The sequence below is a fragment of the Oryza sativa genome, chromosome 7 (genome assembly GCF_034140825.1).
Source record: "Oryza sativa Japonica Group chromosome 7, ASM3414082v1".
Classification (NCBI taxonomy): Eukaryota; Viridiplantae; Streptophyta; class Magnoliopsida; order Poales; family Poaceae; genus Oryza; species Oryza sativa.
Window position 1 is genome coordinate 3,121,059 of NC_089041.1, and position 21,430 is coordinate 3,142,488.

A 21,430-nucleotide genomic window follows, 5' to 3' on the forward strand; every position below is an offset into this window, starting at 1 on the left:
TCTAGCTCCGCCATGCATCCTTCCATCAAATACTGTGCTTCGGTTGACACATGCATGATGCATCTGGACGGCCAATTAATTTACTCTATATAGCTCCAGCCGAATTTAAATTAAGTTCACCGTCACAACGCCAGGTATGGATCGATGTCAACGCCTACACGTTTTATCAGTTACTAGCTGTTTTGCTCCCCATGTTGTTAGACAACAAGAACTGGCAAATAACTATTCTGATGATTGCTCTCCAAATATTCCTCAAATCTCTTATTTAATCAATCTCCTCATTCAAAAGGAGTAGCTCAATTATCAATGATCAATTTGCACATCCATTTGTACCTATAAATACATCGAATGTTTGCCTGTCACATCATCAAACATCAACCAATCCTTTGAGGTAGCGATCACTACACATATATTCATTCGGTTTCAGGCGTTTCTTTGCTGTCTCCTAGTGAACAACCTTGTCAGAATTCAGAATGTTCAGCAGGGGGATGAAGCTAATTCTCATGGTAGCCTTCCAGGCTATGAGCCTCATCTCCATATCAACTGCAAGTCTGCAGTACAATTTCTACGGCTCGTCGTGCCCAAATGCCGAGCAGACGATCAGCAATGTCGTCTACGGCTTGATCGATGCTGACCCTTCCATGGCCCCGGCGCTGCTGCGTTTGCATTTCCATGATTGCTTTGTCATGGTAATGTAATTGCTAACCACAAGTTAATTTAGTTTTTCAACTATGAATTGATAGCAGTTTTAATTTCTCACAAGATATATTACTGCAAGCAAAGCTTAGATATTGATGGTTAATTACTTCATTTTGTCCCCAAAAAAAATGTAAACGAAGTTTTTTTTTTTTTGTTTTTTGATCATGCAGGGTTGTGATGCGTCCATCCTTCTTGATCCCACGAAGGCAAACGGCTCGCCGGAGAAGACAGCGATCCCGCTCCGCGGGTACGACGCCGTGAACAAGATCAAGGCGGCCGTCGAGGCCGTCTGCCCCGGCAAGGTCTCCTGCGCCGACATCCTCGCCTTCGCCGCCCGCGACTCGGTGGCCAAGTCCGGCGGCTTCGTCTACCCGGTCCCCGCCGGCAGCCGCGACGGCAACGTGTCGTCCGCCTTCTCCGTCTTCTCCAGCATCCCGTCGCCGTTCTTCGACGCCGGGGAGCTCGTCCAGAGCTTCGCCGCCAAGGGGCTCACCGTCGACGACCTGGTGGCGCTCTCGGGTGCGCACTCCATCGGCACCGCGCACTGCTCCGGGTTCAAGAACCGGCTGTACCCGACGGTGGACGCGTCCCTGGACGCGAGCTACGCGGCGGCGCTGAGGGCGGCGTGCCCTGACGGCAGCGCCGCCGACGACGGCGTGGTGAACAACAGCCCCGTGTCGCCGGCGACGCTGGGCAACCAGTACTTCAAGAACGCGCTCGCCGGGCGGGTGCTGTTCACGTCGGACGCGGCGCTGCTGACCGGCCAGAACGACACGGCGGAGAAGGTCAGGGAGAACGCCGGCGACCTGACCGCGTGGATGGCGCGGTTTGCGGCGTCGATGGTGAAGATGGGCGGCATCGAGGTGCTCACCGGGGCGCGGGGGGAGGTCAGGAGGTTCTGCAACGTCACCAACAGCTAAAAAGCTATACTGGCTGGCTCGAGTGAAGAACGCACTTGTGCCATTGGTGTGCGTGCCGTTTTTGCTTAGTGGCAAGTTTGCACCTTGTGCTAATTAAACGTTTTTGTTCTCCAATCTACACCATGCACACACACCATTCATGTTGCAATTTTTTATTGCCACCTTGTTCTATAAGAGGAGGAAAATTAACCACCTTAATTTGTTATTCACTCTGGTTATAGTATTTTGGTTGTATGGCTCATGTAAAAGATTTGGGGCTTTTTTTTTTAGAATTACACAGTGCAATGTAGATACTCACAACGCACACGCACTCACATCTATGAATACACGCACGCAAACCCTACCCCTATAAGCATCTTCGAAAACTGGGCCGGCAAATCCTTGAGATTGACGAAGTCACCATAGGCACCTCGTTGTCGACGGATATGTCGCCTACCACTAAAAGCACAACGCCGTTATATCTTAGAAAATCCGCTCCCATGGGGAGTCGAACCCAAGACCTCAGGTGCTACTGAGGCTCTTGTAACCACTAAGCGAAAACGCCGTTATTATTATTATTTTTGGAGAATTTGTGATTTGGATCTGAGATTTGTGTGTGATGTGAATATGTGATGCATTTGTGATGAATTTTGTAGAAGTTGTGATGTAATTTTTTTTAAGATTTTATGATGTATTTGGAGATGATCGATTTGAGGATTTGGAGGCAATTCGGGGATGATTGATTTGGGATTTTTGGGATGGGATGGAGTGAAATCAATATATTAAAAACAACAATGAAGAAAAGAAAAGAATAAAGGAGCAACTGAATCTAACCTCTTTAGTCCCGGTTGGTAACACCAATCGGGACTAAAGATAGCCGGGACTAAAGATAGCGATCTTTAGTCCCGGATTCGTAGTCCCGGTTAAAAAATCAGGTCTACAAAAGGTTACGAATCAGGACTAAAAAGCACTTCTCTACTAGTGTGCAAATGTGTGAGCCCCCATTGACCAAGTGTAGGAGCAAACCCTCTAAAAGTGTCCAGCCTCTCTGGCCTTGATCAGTCAATTGATCGACATCGGTTTGTCGTTTCGCAAATGGTAGAAATGATGATGGGTTTTTGATACTGAATTGAGTCTCTGAGCGAATTCTGATGAGTAGGAAAAGCATCTTCATAATGAAGGTCCTAAATCTCGTATGTGAATTCCTGTTGATAAAGAAAATGATGGTTCACTTGGAACTATACTTGTGCAAAAGAATCCTATTCTTTTTTTTTGGTGCCCTTATGGTGTATATGTTGTGATAGTAAACAAAGAAAGGAGGTGTTTTGTTTTCGGAAATGGTGGAAAAGGAACTTTTGCTCATCTCAAGTTCCCTTTCTAGCTGGCCATTTTGCGGAGGGGGAAAAACCAACTTTCCCTGTAAAACAGTGTGCTTTGATCCTTCTATGTTATTCGTTTTGTTCGTGAAATTCTTTCGAGGTTGCTGACATTTTTGTGTTTTCCACATGGAACAAAGATCTGCCACCAAGAATACAGCAGGCCAACATGCATCTTTCTGGGTGTTCAAGCAGGATTGTCCTTGTTGACATCAGAATTGACGATGGTATTTTCAGCCTCTTCTCTTTTCGATATTTAATATGAGATCTGAGCCTGAGAAATTTCAGCCATAAATGCTGCATGTTTTGCACATGCTTTGTTCTGATTGTAATATCTGGCAATTTCAGATTTTTGGGATAGCACTTGGATTCAATCTTCTATTTGAATATGATGATCTCATCACTGGGATATGTTTTGCAACCGTTGTTCCTAATCTGCTACCATATGCTATATCACACCTGGTAAAGAAGAAGATTATCTCATATAGAAAACTTCAAACCTATATTGTAATCTGATTTGGAGTTAATATTTGTCAATTACTTTCATATACCTATTCTAGGGAAAGAAGATGGTGGGGACATTAAATGCTTGCATTGCAGGCTTTGCGCTTCTTTGCTACGTTCTTGGTTTATTGGTCAGCCAACCACAAATTCCTCTGACAACGAATGTAATTTTCCCCAAGCTCAGTGGTGAAAGTGCTTATTCTCTGATGGCTCTTCTTGGTGCAAACGTAATGGCACACAACTTTTACATCCATTCATCAGTTGTTCAGGTAAATTATGATGCTTCTTTGTGCCCATTACATAGTTAGAATTATATTTGATTTGATGCATTTGGGGTGAGGGGGGTTTGGGCATTTGGTGGACAATGGTCAATGGCATGCCACAATTATTTACACCACACAATGACACATGTTGCTAGCTTTGCTAGTGTTTCGAACAGTTCAGAAATTCCAAACTGATAGCAAGGGTCACTATATTAGACTAGTTATACCAGTCTAATATCGGATGTAGTGGAGAATGTTTTTGTTCTAATAGATCCAGTGGTTTGTGGGTACGCTGTATCCAACTGAAAAAGATATGGTTTGTCCTATTTCAATTGTTTGCGCAGAGTTGAAGTGATGTTCATTGACTTAATTTCAAAACACCAAGATACATCTTCTAGCGAATTGCAGCATTATGTTAGGCATGCTCATCGTTAGTTAGTGAAAGAATTTGTTCTCACTTAATCCAGTTTGGAGCTTAACTAACAATTATGGCCAATGAAACTATAGTATTTAATAAGCTATTGTGCCACATGCGGAATACTATTTCTGATTGACAAGCACAAATCTAGAATGTTCCTTGAGTAAATGTTTGTTCCCTAAAACTGTGGCCTATTTCTATTTGTTTTCTTTTTTACTTTCGCGTGTACATATTTTGGTTCACTAATGGTAAATGTCTAGTGTTCATGAGGTCTTTGCCTTAGGTTTGCTAGTATATGATATATATATTACCTAAAGTGTATAAAAATGGATAGCATTAGTGAGTTTGACAGCAAAACCAGCTACATTTCATTGCCCTTTGTGTCTTATGCTTTTGGTTGTCTTTTTTTTTCAGCTTGTATCCATGTTTGCTAATCAAATAATCTCTTTTCAGGGTCAGAAAAGATCTGCCTTTGCCGTTGGTGCCTTATTTCATGATCACTTGTTTTCAGTATTATTTATTTTTACTGGAATTTTTCTGGTGAATCATGTTCTAATGAACTCTGCAGCAGCTGATTCCACTAACACCCTTCTTCTCACCTTCCAAGATGTTGTAGAACTAATGAACCAGGTTAGTACTATAGTTCCTACTACTTCACCCTGTGATATGCTAAGCTGGTGCTGAAGAAATCTTGTTTCAGTAGCAATCCTAAAGTGATATACACTACCTAACATTTATCATTTTGCAGATATTTGTAAACCCTATGGCTCCAACTATATTTCTAGTGGTTCTTCTCTTCTCTAGCCACATCATCTCGTTGACATCTGCTATTGGTAGCCAAGTGATTTCGCAGCATTTGTTTGGCATTAATCTTCCTCTCTCTGGACATCATCTGATACTGAAGGCTTTTGCCATAGTTCCTGCTCTGTACTGTGCTAAGGTTGCAGGTGCTGAAGGAATATACCAATTACTGATAATCTGCCAGATTATCCAGGCCATGCTCCTTCCATCATCAGTCGTGCCACTCTTCCGTGTTGCCTCATCAAGATTGATAATGGGTGCCCACAGAGTGTCTTTGCATCTGGAGATATTAACATTTCTTGCATTTCTCCTCATGCTGTTTTCGAATATCATCTTTATGGCAGAAATGCTGTTTGGTGACAGTGGTTGGCTGAACACTCTGAAAGGGAATACTGGAAGCCCTGTGGTGTTTCCATCTACGGTTCTCATCACGGTGGCTTGTGTCTCTGTTGCATTTTCACTCTACATGGCTGTTACACCACTGAAATCAGGAAGCCATGAAGCTGAATTGCAGCAGGAATGGTCTGTGCCTTCTCAGAAAGAGCTCTTGAATACTACTCAAGACAGAGAAGAGACTTGTGCGGGCAATGTTACCTATGAGGAAGATCAGAGATCTGATGTTGTCCCTTCTCCTAGGATTCAGCCTGTGGATTGTCTGAAATCAGCTCTGGACTACATTGATAGTTCGGACACAGCTATAGAATCTGATCATGATTCTCAACATTCCACTGCTCATACATCTACCGCTCCTGAATCCTGTCACTCTCCATCATTCATTCCTGAAGAGTCAAAATCAGTTGTTGCTGTTGACTGGCCAGAGCCTCTGGAGCCAATTTCTAATGCTATTGTGGCTGAGGAAAGTACAGTAGAGAGTGTGGACTCCAAGAGCACAGGCGAAAGGGATATTGAAGTAGAACCAGCTCTTTTGATGGACAATGATAAGGAGGCTCCAAATATTCTAGAGTCTGACAACAAGTCACTTGGAGGCAATAATCCTTCCTGTGCATCGGATGATGGCCCACCATCTCTTACCTTCAGCAGGGGGAAAGGCTCAGATGCAGGCAATGGCAGCGGGAGTCTCTCGAGGTTATCTGGTTTGGGCCGTGCAGCAAGGAGGCAACTAGCAGCCATACTTGATGAGTTCTGGGGGCATCTCTTTGATTACCATGGGAAACTCACTCAAGAAGCTAGCTCTAAAAGGTTTGACATCTTGCTTGGGCTAGACGTAAGAACACCTAGCTCAACTGTAAGAGCAGACAGTCAAGCTAATGAAATCCCGAAGAGTCCCATGGTACGAGACAATTTACAAGGGTCTGCCTTCTTGGGAAGTTCAAGGGATCTGATGTCTACTAAGAATGAGATGTCGAATTTGGATCTGACATATGGGCTTCAGATGGGCAATAACATTGGGTCATCAGCCTGGTCTCAGGGCATGCAGTTACCAAGTACCCAACTGCAGAGTTCAAGCAACAGCTTACTCGATCAAGGTGCAAGATTAAATTCAAATTTTAGCACGCCATCATACGCAGACAACAACCAATTCTACCAACCTGCAACGATTCATGGGTATCAGCTCGCATCATACCTAAAACAGATGAATGCTAATCGAAATCCTTACTCTAGCATGCCATTGGACCCACAGCGACTTCCAAAATCTTCTGCATCGGCTGTGCCAACCTATGTCGATTCTGTCATGCATGCTCGTAACCAGAACTTGCTTGCTTCATTGGGAGCTACTCCTTCACAGATCGCAGCAACATCCCGGATAGGTACTATGATGGCAGAAAGATCCTATTATGTCCCTTCCACTCTTGACGGGAATGAAAATGCTGGTTCATCAGCTTACTCAAAGAAGTACCACAGCTCACCAGACATATCTGCACTGATTGCTGCAAGCAGGAGTGCTCTGTTGAATGAATCAAAGTTGGGTGGTGGTACCATTGGATCCCAGTCGTACCTTAGCAGGCTTGCATCGGAAAGATCTCAGTATACAAACTCGGTGGCCAGGCCTGCAGCTCCCTTGGCGTTTGATGAGCTCTCTCCACCTAAGCTCCCAGGGGATATCTTCTCAATGCAACAAAGCCCAAACCCAAGTGCAAGATCCCTTTGGGCTAAGCAACCTTTTGAGCAGCTGTTTGGTGTGTCGAGTGCGGAGCTCACTAAAAGCGAGTTCAACCCTGCAGGCAGATCGGGTGGCATGACCAAGGATGATTTCTCTTACAAGGAGTCTGAGGCGAAGCTTCTTCAGTCTCTTAGATTCTGCATCTCGAAGCTCCTGAAGCTAGAAGGATCAGGGTGGCTGTTCAAGCAAAATGGTGGCAGCGACGAAGATCTGATTGATCAAGTTGCTGCGGTAGAGAAGCTATTGCAACAAGGAACCAGTGACAACCAACTGCTGCTTGGTGATACTCAGCAACCACCATGTGATAAGGCAGACATCCAGTACATGCGCGTACTGCCTAACTGCGGAGACGACTGCATCTGGCGCGCCTCCCTCGTTGTCAGCTTCGGTGTCTGGTGCATCCGCCGGGTGCTAGACCTGTCTCTGGTGGAAAGCAGGCCAGAACTTTGGGGCAAGTATACCTATGTTCTCAACCGTCTTCAGGTGAGCTATTTCAGTCCTGAACTAGTCTGAATTTGAGTGTTGTTTTTCAGTGCCCAAGACTTGACTGCAAACCTGAAACTGCTCATTTTCAACGTACAAGACTAACTCTGTCAATCATTTTTTTCGCTCAAATGTAATGCAGGGCATCCTGGATCCTGCATTCTCCAAGCCTCGGAGTGCTCTCAGCGCGTGTGCGTGCCTTCACAGAGATATCCGGGTGCTCAACAGCCTGCGCCACAGTAGCCTGGTAGCAACAAACTCCATTCCAAGGCAAATCCGAGGTTCCTTCACCACCGCATCTGTGGTCCTGGAGATGATCAAGGATGTGGAGACCGCAGTCTCAGGGCGCAAGGGCAGGAGTGGCACCGCAGCTGGGGATGTCGCCTTCCCCAAGGGGAAGGAGAACCTGGCCTCCGTGCTGAAGCGATACAAGCGGAGGCTCTCGAGCAAGGGACAACAATAATAAGGCATCTGGGCAGCGTGATCCTGTCGCGTTTTAGGGGGACTTTGACCATTGTTCTTCAAGGATGGCAGCCAGCCATGGTGGCTTGCCCTCCCTGAGCCCTGGATTTTTTCGTTGCACAACGTTTGCAGGGACCTGAGGAATTGGCCAACACTTCTGGTCCCTTCCATCATATTTCGTTTTTTTTTGTTTCTTTCTTGTTTTTTTTTTTTTTTTTGCATGTGATGTGTTGTATAATGGTAACTGTTCATGTGCCAGAAGAACAACCACCAAAATGTACAACAGATGTAGTCAGCTGATGCACCATTGTAAAGTTTAGTCTCTGCATTTTAACCTTTTTTTTGGGGGTCATTGACAAACTGAATGAATGCCCTGTGTAATCTCTCTTCAGAGAGGATGCCAAGACTGAGAAAAAGCTTTTGCCAGATTTCCAGATTCCTTGTGTTCATCTAATATCTGTCATGTCTCTCACATTTTCTCCAGCTTATGATCTTTTTGTCTCGTTGGCATTTGATAGCGTGTGCTGGAGATGTCTACCGTATATGTGGATTACTGTATTAAGCTTCTGGGACCGGTGTATATATATAATTTGTATGGATAGAGATAAAGAAATACTAACTCGATATGGATTAGTTATATCCTAATGTTTCTCTAAACACCAGGCGTAGTGGCACTGTACTGCAACCTCACCCAAGAACATGTTTTTGGGGTTCAGACTTGAGAGTATCCATTGCTGAATTTGCCTCACCGCAAGTTTAGTCTTGCATTTCACAAAATTGCAAGGATAGCTAACAATTTTATCACAAAACCATAAACTTTGTGGCCGTGCAATTGGATATGCTCTCTTTGCTCAGAAGCTTTTGAGGATACTGATCACCTGTTCAGAAACTGTGCCTTTGGACTTGATTTGTACCGGGAAACTTGACAACCCGGCCGACACAGTATTCTCGATTAGATGTTGGGAAAACAAGATAGCCAAAACAAATACGGCACAAAAGGCAAAGGAGACCTCTGGGAATACTAATCAGGAGAGAGAAACTTAGGTGGTGTTTGAATCTTCCTTTAAGATGAAGATTAAGTGTTTCACGTAAAACGAGGTGATAATATTATGTGATTAATTAAGTTCTAATCATTACAAACTTGAAAAATATATTAATTTGATATTTTAGAACAACTTTTATATAGAAAGTGTTCACATGAAACTACCGTTTAGCAGTTTAGAAAAGCGTGCCACGAGTATCCAAAAGCTTATCAATTTTGTTGGAGAAAAGAATAGGGTTAGTCTTCCAAGGTTCTTTTATTCGGCAGAGCTCCCGCTGTCGGTTCTTTAAAGAAAAACTCGTAGATTAGGCCACCCATCAAATATAAATGTAATACTCCATTACACAAATTTAATTTTACATAAGGGTTCAAAATTACATTATAGTTTATTTACACTACGAATTACATCTGGGTAAATTTTTAGAAATTTGGAAGCAAAACCGTGAACACGTCATCAAAAACTGGATGTGGGCTCCACGAGTTCAGAGGATGTTCCGAACCCGTTTTGATCGCCCACGGCCCGCCGCCCCGCCGTGGAGCCGATCCCCGCCACCGCCGGCGAGCAGCTGTTCCGGACGGCGTCCTGCTGCTCCCTGCGCCGCCCCCATCCCCTCGGCCTCCGCCGAGCTCGTTCCTGCGCGGTGAGCATCCTTGCCGACGCACCAGAACCCTCTTTTTTTTCTCTCTCTCTCTCGTTGTACCCACACACCTCTACTCGAATTTGCTCTATCTTCTCTTGTAGATCTGAAAGCTAGGTTTTCTTTTTTACTTGTCTTAACCTTTAGTTACATAACAGGTTTTTTCCCACATCAGGTCCACATCGATCTATAATAGCCAAGAGCCCAAGACCTGCAGGGCTTCCCGGGGGTGGTGCATCTTCTCAGGCGGAGGGGCCTCCTTGGATTCCTTGAAGTTTATGGCGCCGGCGACCAAACTCATCACCGTGTGTGCACCGGCAAATATGACGAACAGGTCCCCCTGTACATGTGCGCGGTCACCTTGAGTTGGTCACCCCTGTCAAAACATAGTAACTTTGTCAAAACCTAACCTAAACAAACATGTTTTTTTCACAAAATTCTTCATTCTTACCTCATGTCTGATTTTAACAAATCTAGCCTGTGGTTTGCCTTCAGATGAGCAATACGCCATCCATGCATACTTCCTGCCGCCCTCTCCTGTTTCCTAATGCGCTGCTCAAGGCGCCTCATCATAACCTTTTGCACCAGAAAAGCATCAAAATGTTGCTTGTCAGCACAAAACAATAAATCCTTCTCAAGTCTCAACGAGGGGGTAAAACTTCCAGCATCACAGGTAGCTTCTCCAGGTCACTCCTCTCTCATCCAGTTAGGAATCGTGGATGCAAATGCAGAATCGATTTCATCCGTCCCCGAAAAGAAATACAAGGGATTTTGGCAATGCGAATGCAGAGCCAAACTCCCTCATATTTGGATTTGGGGACAGAGGTAGCAGATAGGCAAGGCAATTAGAGCAGTAATTTTACCCTGGTAGCTCTTGTGGAGAAATAGCGGGGCTGGGCGAGTGCGGAGGAAGCCCATGGTGGGGTGGAGGTGGCGGCGGACTGAACAAGAAACAACAAGTTAGGCGCATTTAACGGAGGAATAGTGCAGTAGCAATAACTAGGAAGCTTGTGCAACAAAATAAGCAAGCACACGCGACAACAAAATGATCCAATCCAATTACTTAGAATCAACTCAACTCAATAGTGCAGTAGTAGCAAATCAGAAAACAACTTCAACTCGGACTGGCAGCTGCTGACGCAGGACGAGGCGCGCGGCCACGTCCGCGAGTACGCCGACAACGCCGCCCTCTGGGACCACGACTTCGCCGCCTCGCTGCTCAAGCTCAGCAAGCTGCCCATGCCGGTGGGGAGCAAGGGGGAGATCAGGAACAAGTGCGGCGCCATCAACCACAGCAAGAGCTAATTCGGCCACTTATGCAGGGGGTTACGTACATGCATGCAGACGATGTGGTCGTAGCCATATGTTTTCTTGTTATATCTCATCGTTCTAAAATACAGAAAACCTTGTACTCGAAAAAAACATCATATAGTACTATCAAATCAGTCTAGATTTATACTACTAGATAGCTAGTGTCTAATCGAGTACTAGGAGTATATTTTAAAACAAGAGTAGTTTGTTATTACTTGGTACTAGCACGTCAGTGAATGTACGTGCACAAGAAATCCTCGTCGATAATGAAAACTAGCATGGTATTGGAGAATCCATCTCTTAAACCCATCAAGTCGAAATCCTGAAGCACCAAAATCCCCCTACTTGATACGCAACTATCGACGTTTGATGTCGCAATTCTGGTATTTGCATAGTATGGGGATCGTCGGTGCTAGGATATACGCGAGACTGAGGTGAAAGAGACGGAGACAAGGATTTTTATACAGGTTCGGGCCCCTGAGTTGTCAGGTAATAACCCTACATCCTGTTGGCCGGAGCCGGTATTGCTTTTATTCACCATAATCACACCAGTACAATATGTGGGGTAGCCTATTTAACTGTTGTCGACATGTCGGTCTGAAGGTCTGACTCGTAGTCGACAACAGGGTAGCCTTCCTCCTCGAATCCGTGTCCGGCGAGATCAGAGATAGCGCTTTCGTCTCTCCTGACGGTATCCGGAGACACCGTAGGGGAATAGCCATGCCTATCCCTGAAGTCGATATCCGGCGGCTTGTCTTGGCATATGTTGGCTTGTATGTTGTGGCTTCTGTTGTTCCGTATATTGTGGTGGTTGTTGATTGAGGTGGTCGTCTGTGTCGATCGTGGTGACTGTGTTGATCCTGTCATGGTGGGTGTCCCACTGTCCTCCTAGGGGGGCTTGTATTTATACCTATAGGTGTCCCATTGTCCAAGTAGAACTAGGGAAACCAATATGGATACAATCCGAGTAGTCCTTGTCGTTTCCATGTAAAACTCTGGTTGTCTTTCCTTATCCGGAACTCCCTCCATAACTGAAGTTAGTTTCTGTATAAGACATGGTATGTGGTGGGTCCTGCCGAGATTTAGTCAACTACTATTAGGTATGTGGTATCCATAACCCTGACAGTAGCCCCCGACTTCAATGCAAATGAACGAATTCATATTCTCAACCGCAGACCCTGGAGTAACTGTTGTCGTGCTCACGTTACCGTTCTCGGTGAGTTTAGAGATAACGTTAGACTTTCTTTATCAGCCTCGTGCGGGCACCAAAAGGGTTTGTCTAAGTCAATCTCTGATGTCAACCAAGGAAGTACAGAGCGTACGACTAAGTCTCCCGTCTTGCTGTAATCGAGAATTTGGATTGAAGTCAAGAAATTCTATCTCGGCTGGTACACCATCTCTTCATTCCGTATTCCTTGTCGAGATCCAGCAACCGTTCTCGAGCGATCGAGAAGGCGTAGAGTCTGCGACGGAGCCTTGTCAACATTTGTCGTACTCGCCATAGTCGATCTTGGTGTAGAACCATAGAGACATAGAGTCTTCGTCAATGTCGAATAGAATTTTCCTGAAATCAATACTCAGAAAAGAATATTAGATAGAAATAGCCCCCGAGCGAATGCCCAAAGGGTGATAATGTTATAATATGTATGGTAAATTGAAAATGAATTAAATTTACCGACCAATGTTTTGTGTATGAGCGTCTTCTCTCTTACCGACTTCGATCAGTCAGTTTGTAGAGTCATACACTCTCCCTAGCCCCCAGCCTTGTCATCGGAGAATCGTTCTCGGAGGATAAGGCTCTTGGACCCTTGACCTGCCTTGGTTGAACAAACACTGATCCTAGCCCCCAGCCGTGAAGTTGGAAAGCTCAGTTTCCGATTACACGGCTTGGTTAATACGCACGGCGAGAACTCTTACACGACCAGATCTTACATGGTCTTTTGTCTCTACAGGATCCGACAAGGCCTTATCGGCTCTGGGCGTCCCCAGCCGAAGTTCCCTTAGGTTCCTCGGAGGCCTTGTCAAGACGGCGTAATGGGACAGTAGGATAGGTTTCAACGCTAGGTGTCGTCGTGGTAAGGGATCTCTGGGTAAAACACTTGGCGATATTGTATACCAGCTATCAACTTTGTTGAAATAGAGGTAGTAGGAGAGTCGTTACACCGCTGGTCGAGAACCAGGCAGTAGTCATAACTCGACCACTTAAAGTGGAAATAGTGGGAGAAACGCTACATCGCTGGTCGAGAACCAGGCAGTAGTCGTATCTCGACCACTTAAAGTGGAAATAGTGGGAGAAACGCTACATCGCTGGTCGAGGACCAGGCAGTAGTTGTAACTCGACCAATTAAAGTGGAAGTAGTGGGAGAGACGCTACAGCGCTGGTCGAGGACCAGGCAGTAGTCGTAACTCGACCACTTAAAGTGGAAATAGTGGGAGAAACGCTACATCGCTGGTCGAGGACCAGGCAGTAGTCGTAACTCGACCACTTAAAGTGGAAGTAGTGGGAGAAACGCTACATCGCTGGTCGAGGACCAGGCAGTAGTCGTCACTCAACCACTTAAAGTGGAAGTGGTGGGAGAAACGCTACATCGCTGGTCGAGGACCAGGCAGTAGTCGTCACTCGACCACTTAAAGTGGAAGTGGTGGGAGAAACGCTACATCGCTGGTCGAGGACCAGGCAGTAGTCGTAACTCGACCACTAGAAGCAAATGTACGAGAGATTACTACGATCAACTGGTTGAGAACCGGTGAGTAGGTGTCCCTCGATCATTTGGAGTCGTGGTACGAGGACCACTACGCTGCCGGTCGAAGACCAGTCGTAGCTGTTCCTCAACCATCTGAAGTCATGGTGCGAGGACCGCTACGATGCCGTAGTCATACCTCGACCATCTGAAGTTAAGGTGCGAAAGATTGCTACGTACTGGTGCGAGAACCAGCGTGCGAGCAGAATTATCTCTCGAACACCAATGGAAGTTGCGGTGTGAGAGATTGCTACGTATTGGTGCGAGAACCAGTGAGCGAGCAGAATTACCTCTCGAACACCAATGGAAGTTGCGGTGTGAGAGATTGCTACGTACTGGTGCGATAACCAGTGAGCGAGCAAAATTATCTCTCGAACACCAATGGAAGCTGCGGTGTGAGAGATTGCTACGTACTGGTGCGAGAACCAGTGAGCGAGCAGAATTATCTCTCGAACACCAGTGGAAGTGCTAGAGTTGGTTTATTGCAAGTGTATCTCATGTGGCCAGCATGACTCACGTACCCAACTTATAGCATATCCGGATGTCCGTTCGCAATCATGTCGGGTGATCAAGCCGACGACGTTCGCAAGGAATTATCCGTTAACAACCTTTTCTCAAGTAGTCCAGCCATGGCCGGTGCTATGAGATAGGTCGTCGGTCTTTGTTGGTAGGTTGGGTGCGATAACTCCGCATTTGTCGAGAATGTTCTCGATAATGGAGTATATTCGACCATAACCTACTCGAGTGCTCAATTGTTCCTGAAAAATATTTTCTAGAAGGCAAGATATATAGCAGATAATATCGAGTATGTACTCAAAGAACTGCATGGATCTTCTAGTATTATCAGGATACAATAAGCAGATGTAAATATCAGGGCATTATGTAAACCGTAAACAAGCATGATTTATACATAAGAGAACGGAGTGAGCCCCCAGCGTTAGACCGTAGTTGGTCTATCGTCGGAAGTACTCGCACAACGGATGTTGTATAAGAAACATGCTCTAGGTAAACATAATAAATTGCTGATATGATAATGTTGTATCATCTGAATAGGTACGATAAATTGCATATAAAATATTACGTACCTTTGTAGATACATGCCGGATGTATCTACGAAATTAGTAGATCAATTTGAAAAACCAATCTACCAATTACCTTATTGCGTACTCGTTCGACATCATATGATCTGACATCTTTTGGTACGGCGCGGAGCTTGAGGCTTGGGTGATCTCGATAGACCAAGTTGTCGATGACGATGATGGTTCTGATCTTGTCGGAAGACATGTTCCGGTCGGGTTAGATCTCCACAGCCGAAGTCGTCGAGTAGTTTGCTATTGGAGAATCCATCTCTTAAACCCATCTCGTCGAAATCCTGAAGCACCAAAATCCCTCTACCTGGCGCGCCACTGTCGACGTTTGATGTCGCAATTCTGGTATTTGCATAGTATGGGGATCATCGGTGCTAGAATATACGCGAGACTGAGGTGAAAGAGACGGAGACAAGGATTTTTATACAGGTTCGGGCCCCTGAGTTGTCAGGTAATAACCCTACATCCTGTTGGCCGGAGCCGGTATTGCTTTTATTCACCATAATCACACCAGTACAATATGTGGGGTAGCCTATCTAACTGTTGTCGACATGTCGGTCTGAAGGTCTGACTCGTAGTCGACAACAGGGTAGCCTTCCTCCTCGAATCTGTGTCCGGCGAGATCAGAGATAGCGCTTTCGTCTCTCCTGACGGTATCCGGAGACACCGTAGGGGAATAGCCATGCTATCCCTGAAGTCGATATCCGGCGGCTTGTCTTAGCATGTGTTGGCTTGTATGTTGTGGCTTCTGTTGTTCCGTATATTGTGGTGGTTGTTGATTGAGGTGGTCGTCTGTGTCGATCGTGGTGACTGTGTTGATCCTGTCATGGTGGGTGTCCCCGTGTCCTCCTAGGGGGGCTTGTATTTATACCCATAGGTGTCCCATTGTCCAAGTAGAAGTAGGGAAACCAATATGGATACAATCCGAGTAGTCCTTGTCGTTTCCATGTAAAACTTTTGTTGTCTTTCCTTATCCGGAACTCTCTCCATAACTGAAGTCAGTTTTCGTATAAGACATGGTATGTGGTGGGTCCTGCCGAGATTTAGTCAACTACTATTAGGTATGTGGTATCCATAACCCTGACAATAGTATGTTTTCTCATTATATTATTCAAATATATTAAAATGACAACATAATTTTAAATTTTGCAATAACTTTACAAAACTACTAATATGTAATATTCATATTGTATTTTATATACGTGTTAGTTATTAATTATTTTTAATATCAAATTTTAGTTATTTGTAAATTATATATATTGACTCATTTTTTAATATTTTTTTTAATATTGACTCTATGCTCTTCTTCCAATATTATTTATTTTTATTTCAGAATTTTTATTATTTCTAATTGTATTTCTATGTGGACTCTAAACTAATTTTTAATTTTGAATTTCAGTTACTTCTAAATTGTATTCCTATATTGACTTTAAACTCTTCTTCAAATGTTTTTCTTAATTTTGAATTTTAGTTATTTGTAAAATGTATTTTTATACGGACTCTAAACTCTACTTTTAATTTTATTATGTTTATTCCAAATTTTAGTTAGTTTTAAATTCCTATATGGACTCTATACTCTACTTCTAATATTCCTTATTTTTTAATTCCAAATTTCTATTTTTTTCTTAATTGTATTTATATATAGACTCTATACTCTACTTCTAATATTCCTTATTTTTAATTCCAAATTTCTATTATTTACTAATTGTATTTCTATATAGACTATACTCTACTTCTAATATTTCTTATTTTTAATTCTGAATTTCAGTTATTTCCTAATTGTATTTCTATATGGACTCTATACTCTACTTCTAATATTCCTTATTTTTAATTCTGAATTGCTGCTATTCCCTAATTGTATTTCTATATGTACTCTATACTCTAGTTCTAATATTCTTATTTTTAATTCCGAATTTCAGTTATTTTCTAATTGTATTTCTATATGGACTCTAGTCTCCTCTTCTAATATTCCTTATTTTTTAATTCCGAATTTCAACTATTTTTAAATTGTATTTCTATATGGACTCTGCCTTTTCTTTTTCTCCGATTAATGTGAGAATTTCTAGGCCATGAAAGCGAACGTGGAGACTTCCTTTTCTATTCCTTTAATAATATAATAGAAGATATAAGTAACAAAAAAAATACAATTTGACATGAATTATATCAAAACAATTAGTATTTGTGATCAAACGGGCATGCATGTGGGGTCAGCCCACCCTAGCCCATGGCTTGATGGGTACATCCTGATTATTATGCACTGCTCGACAAGGATATGCCGTGGCGGCTCACGTGGTAAGGCCAGAACCAAGATATGGCCGAAGAGGAGCCAGGACGTGCACGTGTGACCCATGAAATATTTTTTTCATGAAATTGCACGTTAGTATATTAGAAAAAAAATAGAGTTTTAGTTATACAGCGTAATCGACCAAACTGGTCGCTGTCGGTTACAAGGAAAAAGATTGCGGAAGGGAAAAGAGTCAAAACTAGAAGTTGTTGCTCGTATCTAGCGGCACTACTACGAAAACCATCTTTCGTTGCGGCCATTTTGGGTTTTCGCTGGTGGTTTTTGGTACCGTCACAAAGCAAAGGCCAGTGAAGATCAAGATCTTCGCTAGCGGTTATCGGCCGCCAGTGATAATTGATTTTTGCTGGCGGTTGTGTTATACTGGCCGCCAGCGATAAACGATTTTCGCTGGCGGTTGAGTTATACCAACCGCCTGTGAAAATAGTGGCCCAGGTTAAAAAAAAATGACAAAGCAACACTGCTCCGTTCGCCTCCGTCAACACCGGTTCAAATTATTCCCAAATCCACTCCTCGATTCACAAATTCACATAAATTTACACGAACAATTTATAATAAAAAATTTCCATTCACAGTCAAAATTTTCCATTCACAATCCACAGAAATCCACAAAAATGCACACAAATCCACACAAATCTACAGAAATCTGAGCACCACCGCCCGTGACCTGGCGGCGTCGGCTTCACGCTCCCCACGGCGCAGCGTCGATCGTGACGAGGTCAAGGCCGACGGTCGTGCTCCACCGCCCGAGGCCCCGCGGCCGTGCGCCCCGCGCCGCCGCCGGGGCGGATCTGTCCTTCCCGGCGGCAGCCTCCTCCCCTCGGACAGATCTAGGAGAGGGTAGAGGAGGGGATGGGAGGGCGCGGCGCCACCGCTTCCTTCGTGGTCATCATCGTCACCGCTTCCGTCGTAGTCGCTGTTGTCGCCGTGCACATCCGCGCCGCGCCCCTCCCGCCCGTCGTCGGCGCCGCGCCCCTCCCAGATCTCGGTCGTCGACAAGAGGTGGAAGCTGGAGGAGCAGGGAAGGAGGAGGGGAGAGAGGTGGGGGAGGAGGAGGAGAGGGAGGTGGATGGGTGGGTGGAGAGGAGGAGATAGAGGAGAGAGAGGCAGTGGGTGGGTGAAAGGAAAATATCTCAGCACGCGCGTGATTTTAAATGATGCCAAATTTTTTTAGCGGGCTCTGTTTTTTCGCTAGCGGAAGTGTTTAGTAACCACTAGCGAAAACCGACGCGAAAACGTCGGTTTTCGCTGGCGGACATTTAAGAGATCCACCACGAAAAATAGAGTATGTTTTATGGCGGACGTCTTAACGTGGCCACCAGAGAAAATCGGTTTTCGCTGGCAGTCCTATACCCCCCACCCCTCATGTTTTTGCTGGCGATTTTAGCATATAACCGCCAGTGAAAATTATAGTGTGACGCCATGAAAAATTGTTTTTCTAGTAGTGCGGGAGGGGGTGGCGGAGGAGCCTCCTAATCTCCCAAAAGGCTCCCAAACGAGACAGGACCAGCGAGAGACCAGAGACGAACCTCCTAGTGAATGTATTGGAAAACCATCGAGACCGGCGAAAGAGAAAGAATCGAAAACCCTAGCGTTCCGCTCTTTCCAAAGCTGTAGGAAACCAAGAGGACCAGAGAGTCGAAGGCCTTACGAAGATGCTAAGGCAGGCAAGCCCTATCTACCGGCCACCAGACCTGAAGAGAATCGCTACGGAGGGGCCGAGCAAGCCTAGGCAAGCCAAAGGGAGACCGGATGTAGTGCCAAACTTAACGAGCGAACACACAGTCGAGCATGATGTGGCTCGCTATTTCATGCTTCTGAGCGCAAAATGGGCAGGTCGAGCGTCTGTCAATGCCGTGCTTATGCAGATGATCTGCCGCCTAGCAACGCTGTTGGAACACGTGACCCATGACATTTGAAATCGAAGTTGGGAAAACCAAAAATAGGAAGAATAAGAAGAATAGGAACAGGAAAAAAAAGAAAGAAAATAAAAGATGGCAAGGAAAAATAAGGAAGAAATAGGAAGAACATGAGAAAAATTAGGATAATCATTGTGAAAAAAATAGATGGCCAACGGATTAGGATCCGCTGACATGAAGTCAGAGGGACGTGGTGACTGATATGTGGGCCCAACCGCTCGCGAGCCCACCTGTCAGTGACCACGTCAAGGGAGATTTCACGTCAGAGGATCTTCTTCTGTGGCCGACCGGGCGGAGCTTGTTCTTGGTCCTTGCTGTGCCAGGTCTGGCCATGCACGACATGGCCAAATGGGACGTGTGGAAGAAATATGTGCATGCACATGATGAAACATGAATGTGTGGAATAAATACTATGTCGTTTTGACTGTTTGTTGACTTTTGGACGAGCTTTTCGGCACCTATATGAAGTTATGAACAATGAAACATGCAGATCTATAGAGATACTAGTGCATAGCGTTTATTGGATGGTAATTCGTTGTCCTAAAAATAAAATGGAACTATACCAGTCCAGGCGACCAAACAACAGTTTTTTTACAAGTGTTTCTGGGCAGTCGTTCGGCAGTGTGACAACAATGACGAAGAGTTGACAGTCGGCAATGTGGCAATTAACGAGCAACAATCTGAGGCACTCCCTCCATCCTAAAGAAAATCAAATCATACTAAAGGGGCCGAATGGCCTGGGCCGCCTATTTGCCAATCAAAGTACACCCAAGGTCCCTCAACTTGTCATCGAGTTACAAAATCATCCCCCAATCGCAAAACCAAATATATGACATCCCTCAACTTATAAAAACCATTCACTTTAGGTCATTCGGTGGTTTTGACCCTGGTTTTATCCTACATGAGCAGAGTCAGTGTGGGACCCACATGAGCCCACATGTCAGGATGCCACGTCCGCACCCTCTCTCTTCCCCCTCCTCTCCCTTCCTCCTCTCTCTCTCTCTCTTACTCTTCTCTTCTCTTCTCTGGGCAAACCGGCCAGTGGCTGAGGAGGAGGCCGCCAGGGCGAGGCGCAAGAGGAGGAGGCGACGGCGGCTGCGACGCGGGAGAAGGTGAGGGTGGCGGACGGTCGCGAATGGCATTGACGGCGCTGCGTCGCCTCCGCCCCGTGCGGGCAGGCGCCGCGGCATTGGGCACAGAGGCGGAGACAGGGCCGGGTGCCGTGGAGGTGGACTCGGCGGACTTGGAGCCCCGGCCTGCTCTTGCGCCGCATCCTCCCTCTCTCCGTGTGCTGGTTGTCCCTCCCTACCTCCTCCCTATTCGCGTGCGCTCGCCGCCGGCCGGCGGGCATGGGAGCAAGCGAGCCGTCCGTGGCGTCGGCAGCAATGGTGGTGCGATGCATGAGGATGGGGAGGACCAGCGTCATCGTCACGTCACGTCCTCGTCGGCGCGAAGATGAAGGAGACGGGGAAGAGGAAGAGGTGGTGCGCGTCCTCCTCCTTCTCGTCGAACTCGTCGCAATCGTCGTTGTCATTCGCCGATACCCCGCTCCGCGCTGGCGGCTTCGCACGTTGCCACTCTGCCCACCGTCGCCCCACTTCGCCTGCTTGCTCTACCCGCCGGCTTCATGCGGCGCCGCTCCGCCTATTCTGCTCCCCTCTGGTCGGCTGCTCCCATGGGAGAGAGCGGACAGATACAGAGAAGAGAGGGGATGAGAGAGGAGAGGATAGAGGAAGAGAGGTTGAAAGGGGAGGGGAAGAAGAGGCTGACGTGTGGCGGTGTGGGACCCACGTGGGTAGAAGAAAATCGATTGGGATTGAGACAGAGAGGGGGGGGGACCTGGAGAGACGCGCGTGGTAAAGGAATAGGTTGGTTGTATGTACAGAAAGTGGTTGGCATGCTAGCTGTACGGTGGAAGCAAACCATTATGGCTTGCCATTGACTTCTTTTTAATTTCCTTGAGAAATAGACAAAAATTTAACCAGATCCTCCTCAGCACCGTAGAGGGAAGGTCTCCTCGCCACCTTGCTAATGGGCTCGTGGATCTGGGCCGACGATGGCCGGATCCGTCATCCTGCCTCGTCACATGGTGTCATCAGGGATGATGGAGACGGCGGCGGTGGAGCGAAGCAGTCGTCAATGCTAGCTACGAAGAGGTCCATCATAGATACCGGCTACGAGGTGGAGATAAAATCAGAAAAAAAAAAGATGAACGGATTGTGGATAGCGCATTACCTGGTCGTCGTAGGGAGAGAACCACCGGTAGCAACTGCGGCGGTGCTGGCGATCACCGATTAGCCAGTCGCGACACAAGGAAGAGGGGCTTGCTGTGGCAAGAGAAAAGCCGATCCAGATATTTAGG

At 45.8% G+C, this 21,430-nt stretch overlaps 2 protein-coding genes and 1 long non-coding RNA gene across 3 annotated transcripts; 2 read left to right on the plus strand and 1 right to left on the minus strand.

The window, feature by feature from the left end:
• The first annotated feature begins 476 nt into the window (after window positions 1-476).
• LOC107276424 (peroxidase 5) lies at window positions 477-1,807 on the plus strand. The gene is made up of 2 exons (XM_015791545.3): window positions 477-689; window positions 870-1,807. The coding sequence occupies exons 1-2, from the start codon at window positions 489-491 to the stop codon at window positions 1,617-1,619; spliced, it is 951 nt and encodes a 316-aa protein (XP_015647031.2). The 5' UTR covers window positions 477-488; the 3' UTR covers window positions 1,620-1,807.
• Window positions 1,808-2,875: 1,068 nt separating this feature from the next.
• On the plus strand, window positions 2,876-8,463 carry LOC136357296 (protein ETHYLENE-INSENSITIVE 2-like). Its single transcript, XM_066312362.1, has 6 exons — window positions 2,876-3,201; window positions 3,323-3,436; window positions 3,535-3,747; window positions 4,613-4,789; window positions 4,908-7,565; window positions 7,708-8,463. The coding sequence occupies exons 1-6, from the start codon at window positions 3,199-3,201 to the stop codon at window positions 8,026-8,028; spliced, it is 3,486 nt and encodes a 1,161-aa protein (XP_066168459.1). The 5' UTR covers window positions 2,876-3,198; the 3' UTR covers window positions 8,029-8,463.
• Window positions 8,464-9,434: 971 nt separating this feature from the next.
• LOC136357297 (uncharacterized) lies at window positions 9,435-10,675 on the minus strand. The gene is made up of 3 exons (XR_010742522.1): window positions 10,571-10,675; window positions 10,159-10,283; window positions 9,435-10,083 (listed from the first exon to the last, which is right to left on the minus strand). It is a non-coding gene; the product is annotated as an uncharacterized lncRNA (long non-coding RNA).
• Between the last annotated feature and the right edge of the window lie 10,755 nt (window positions 10,676-21,430).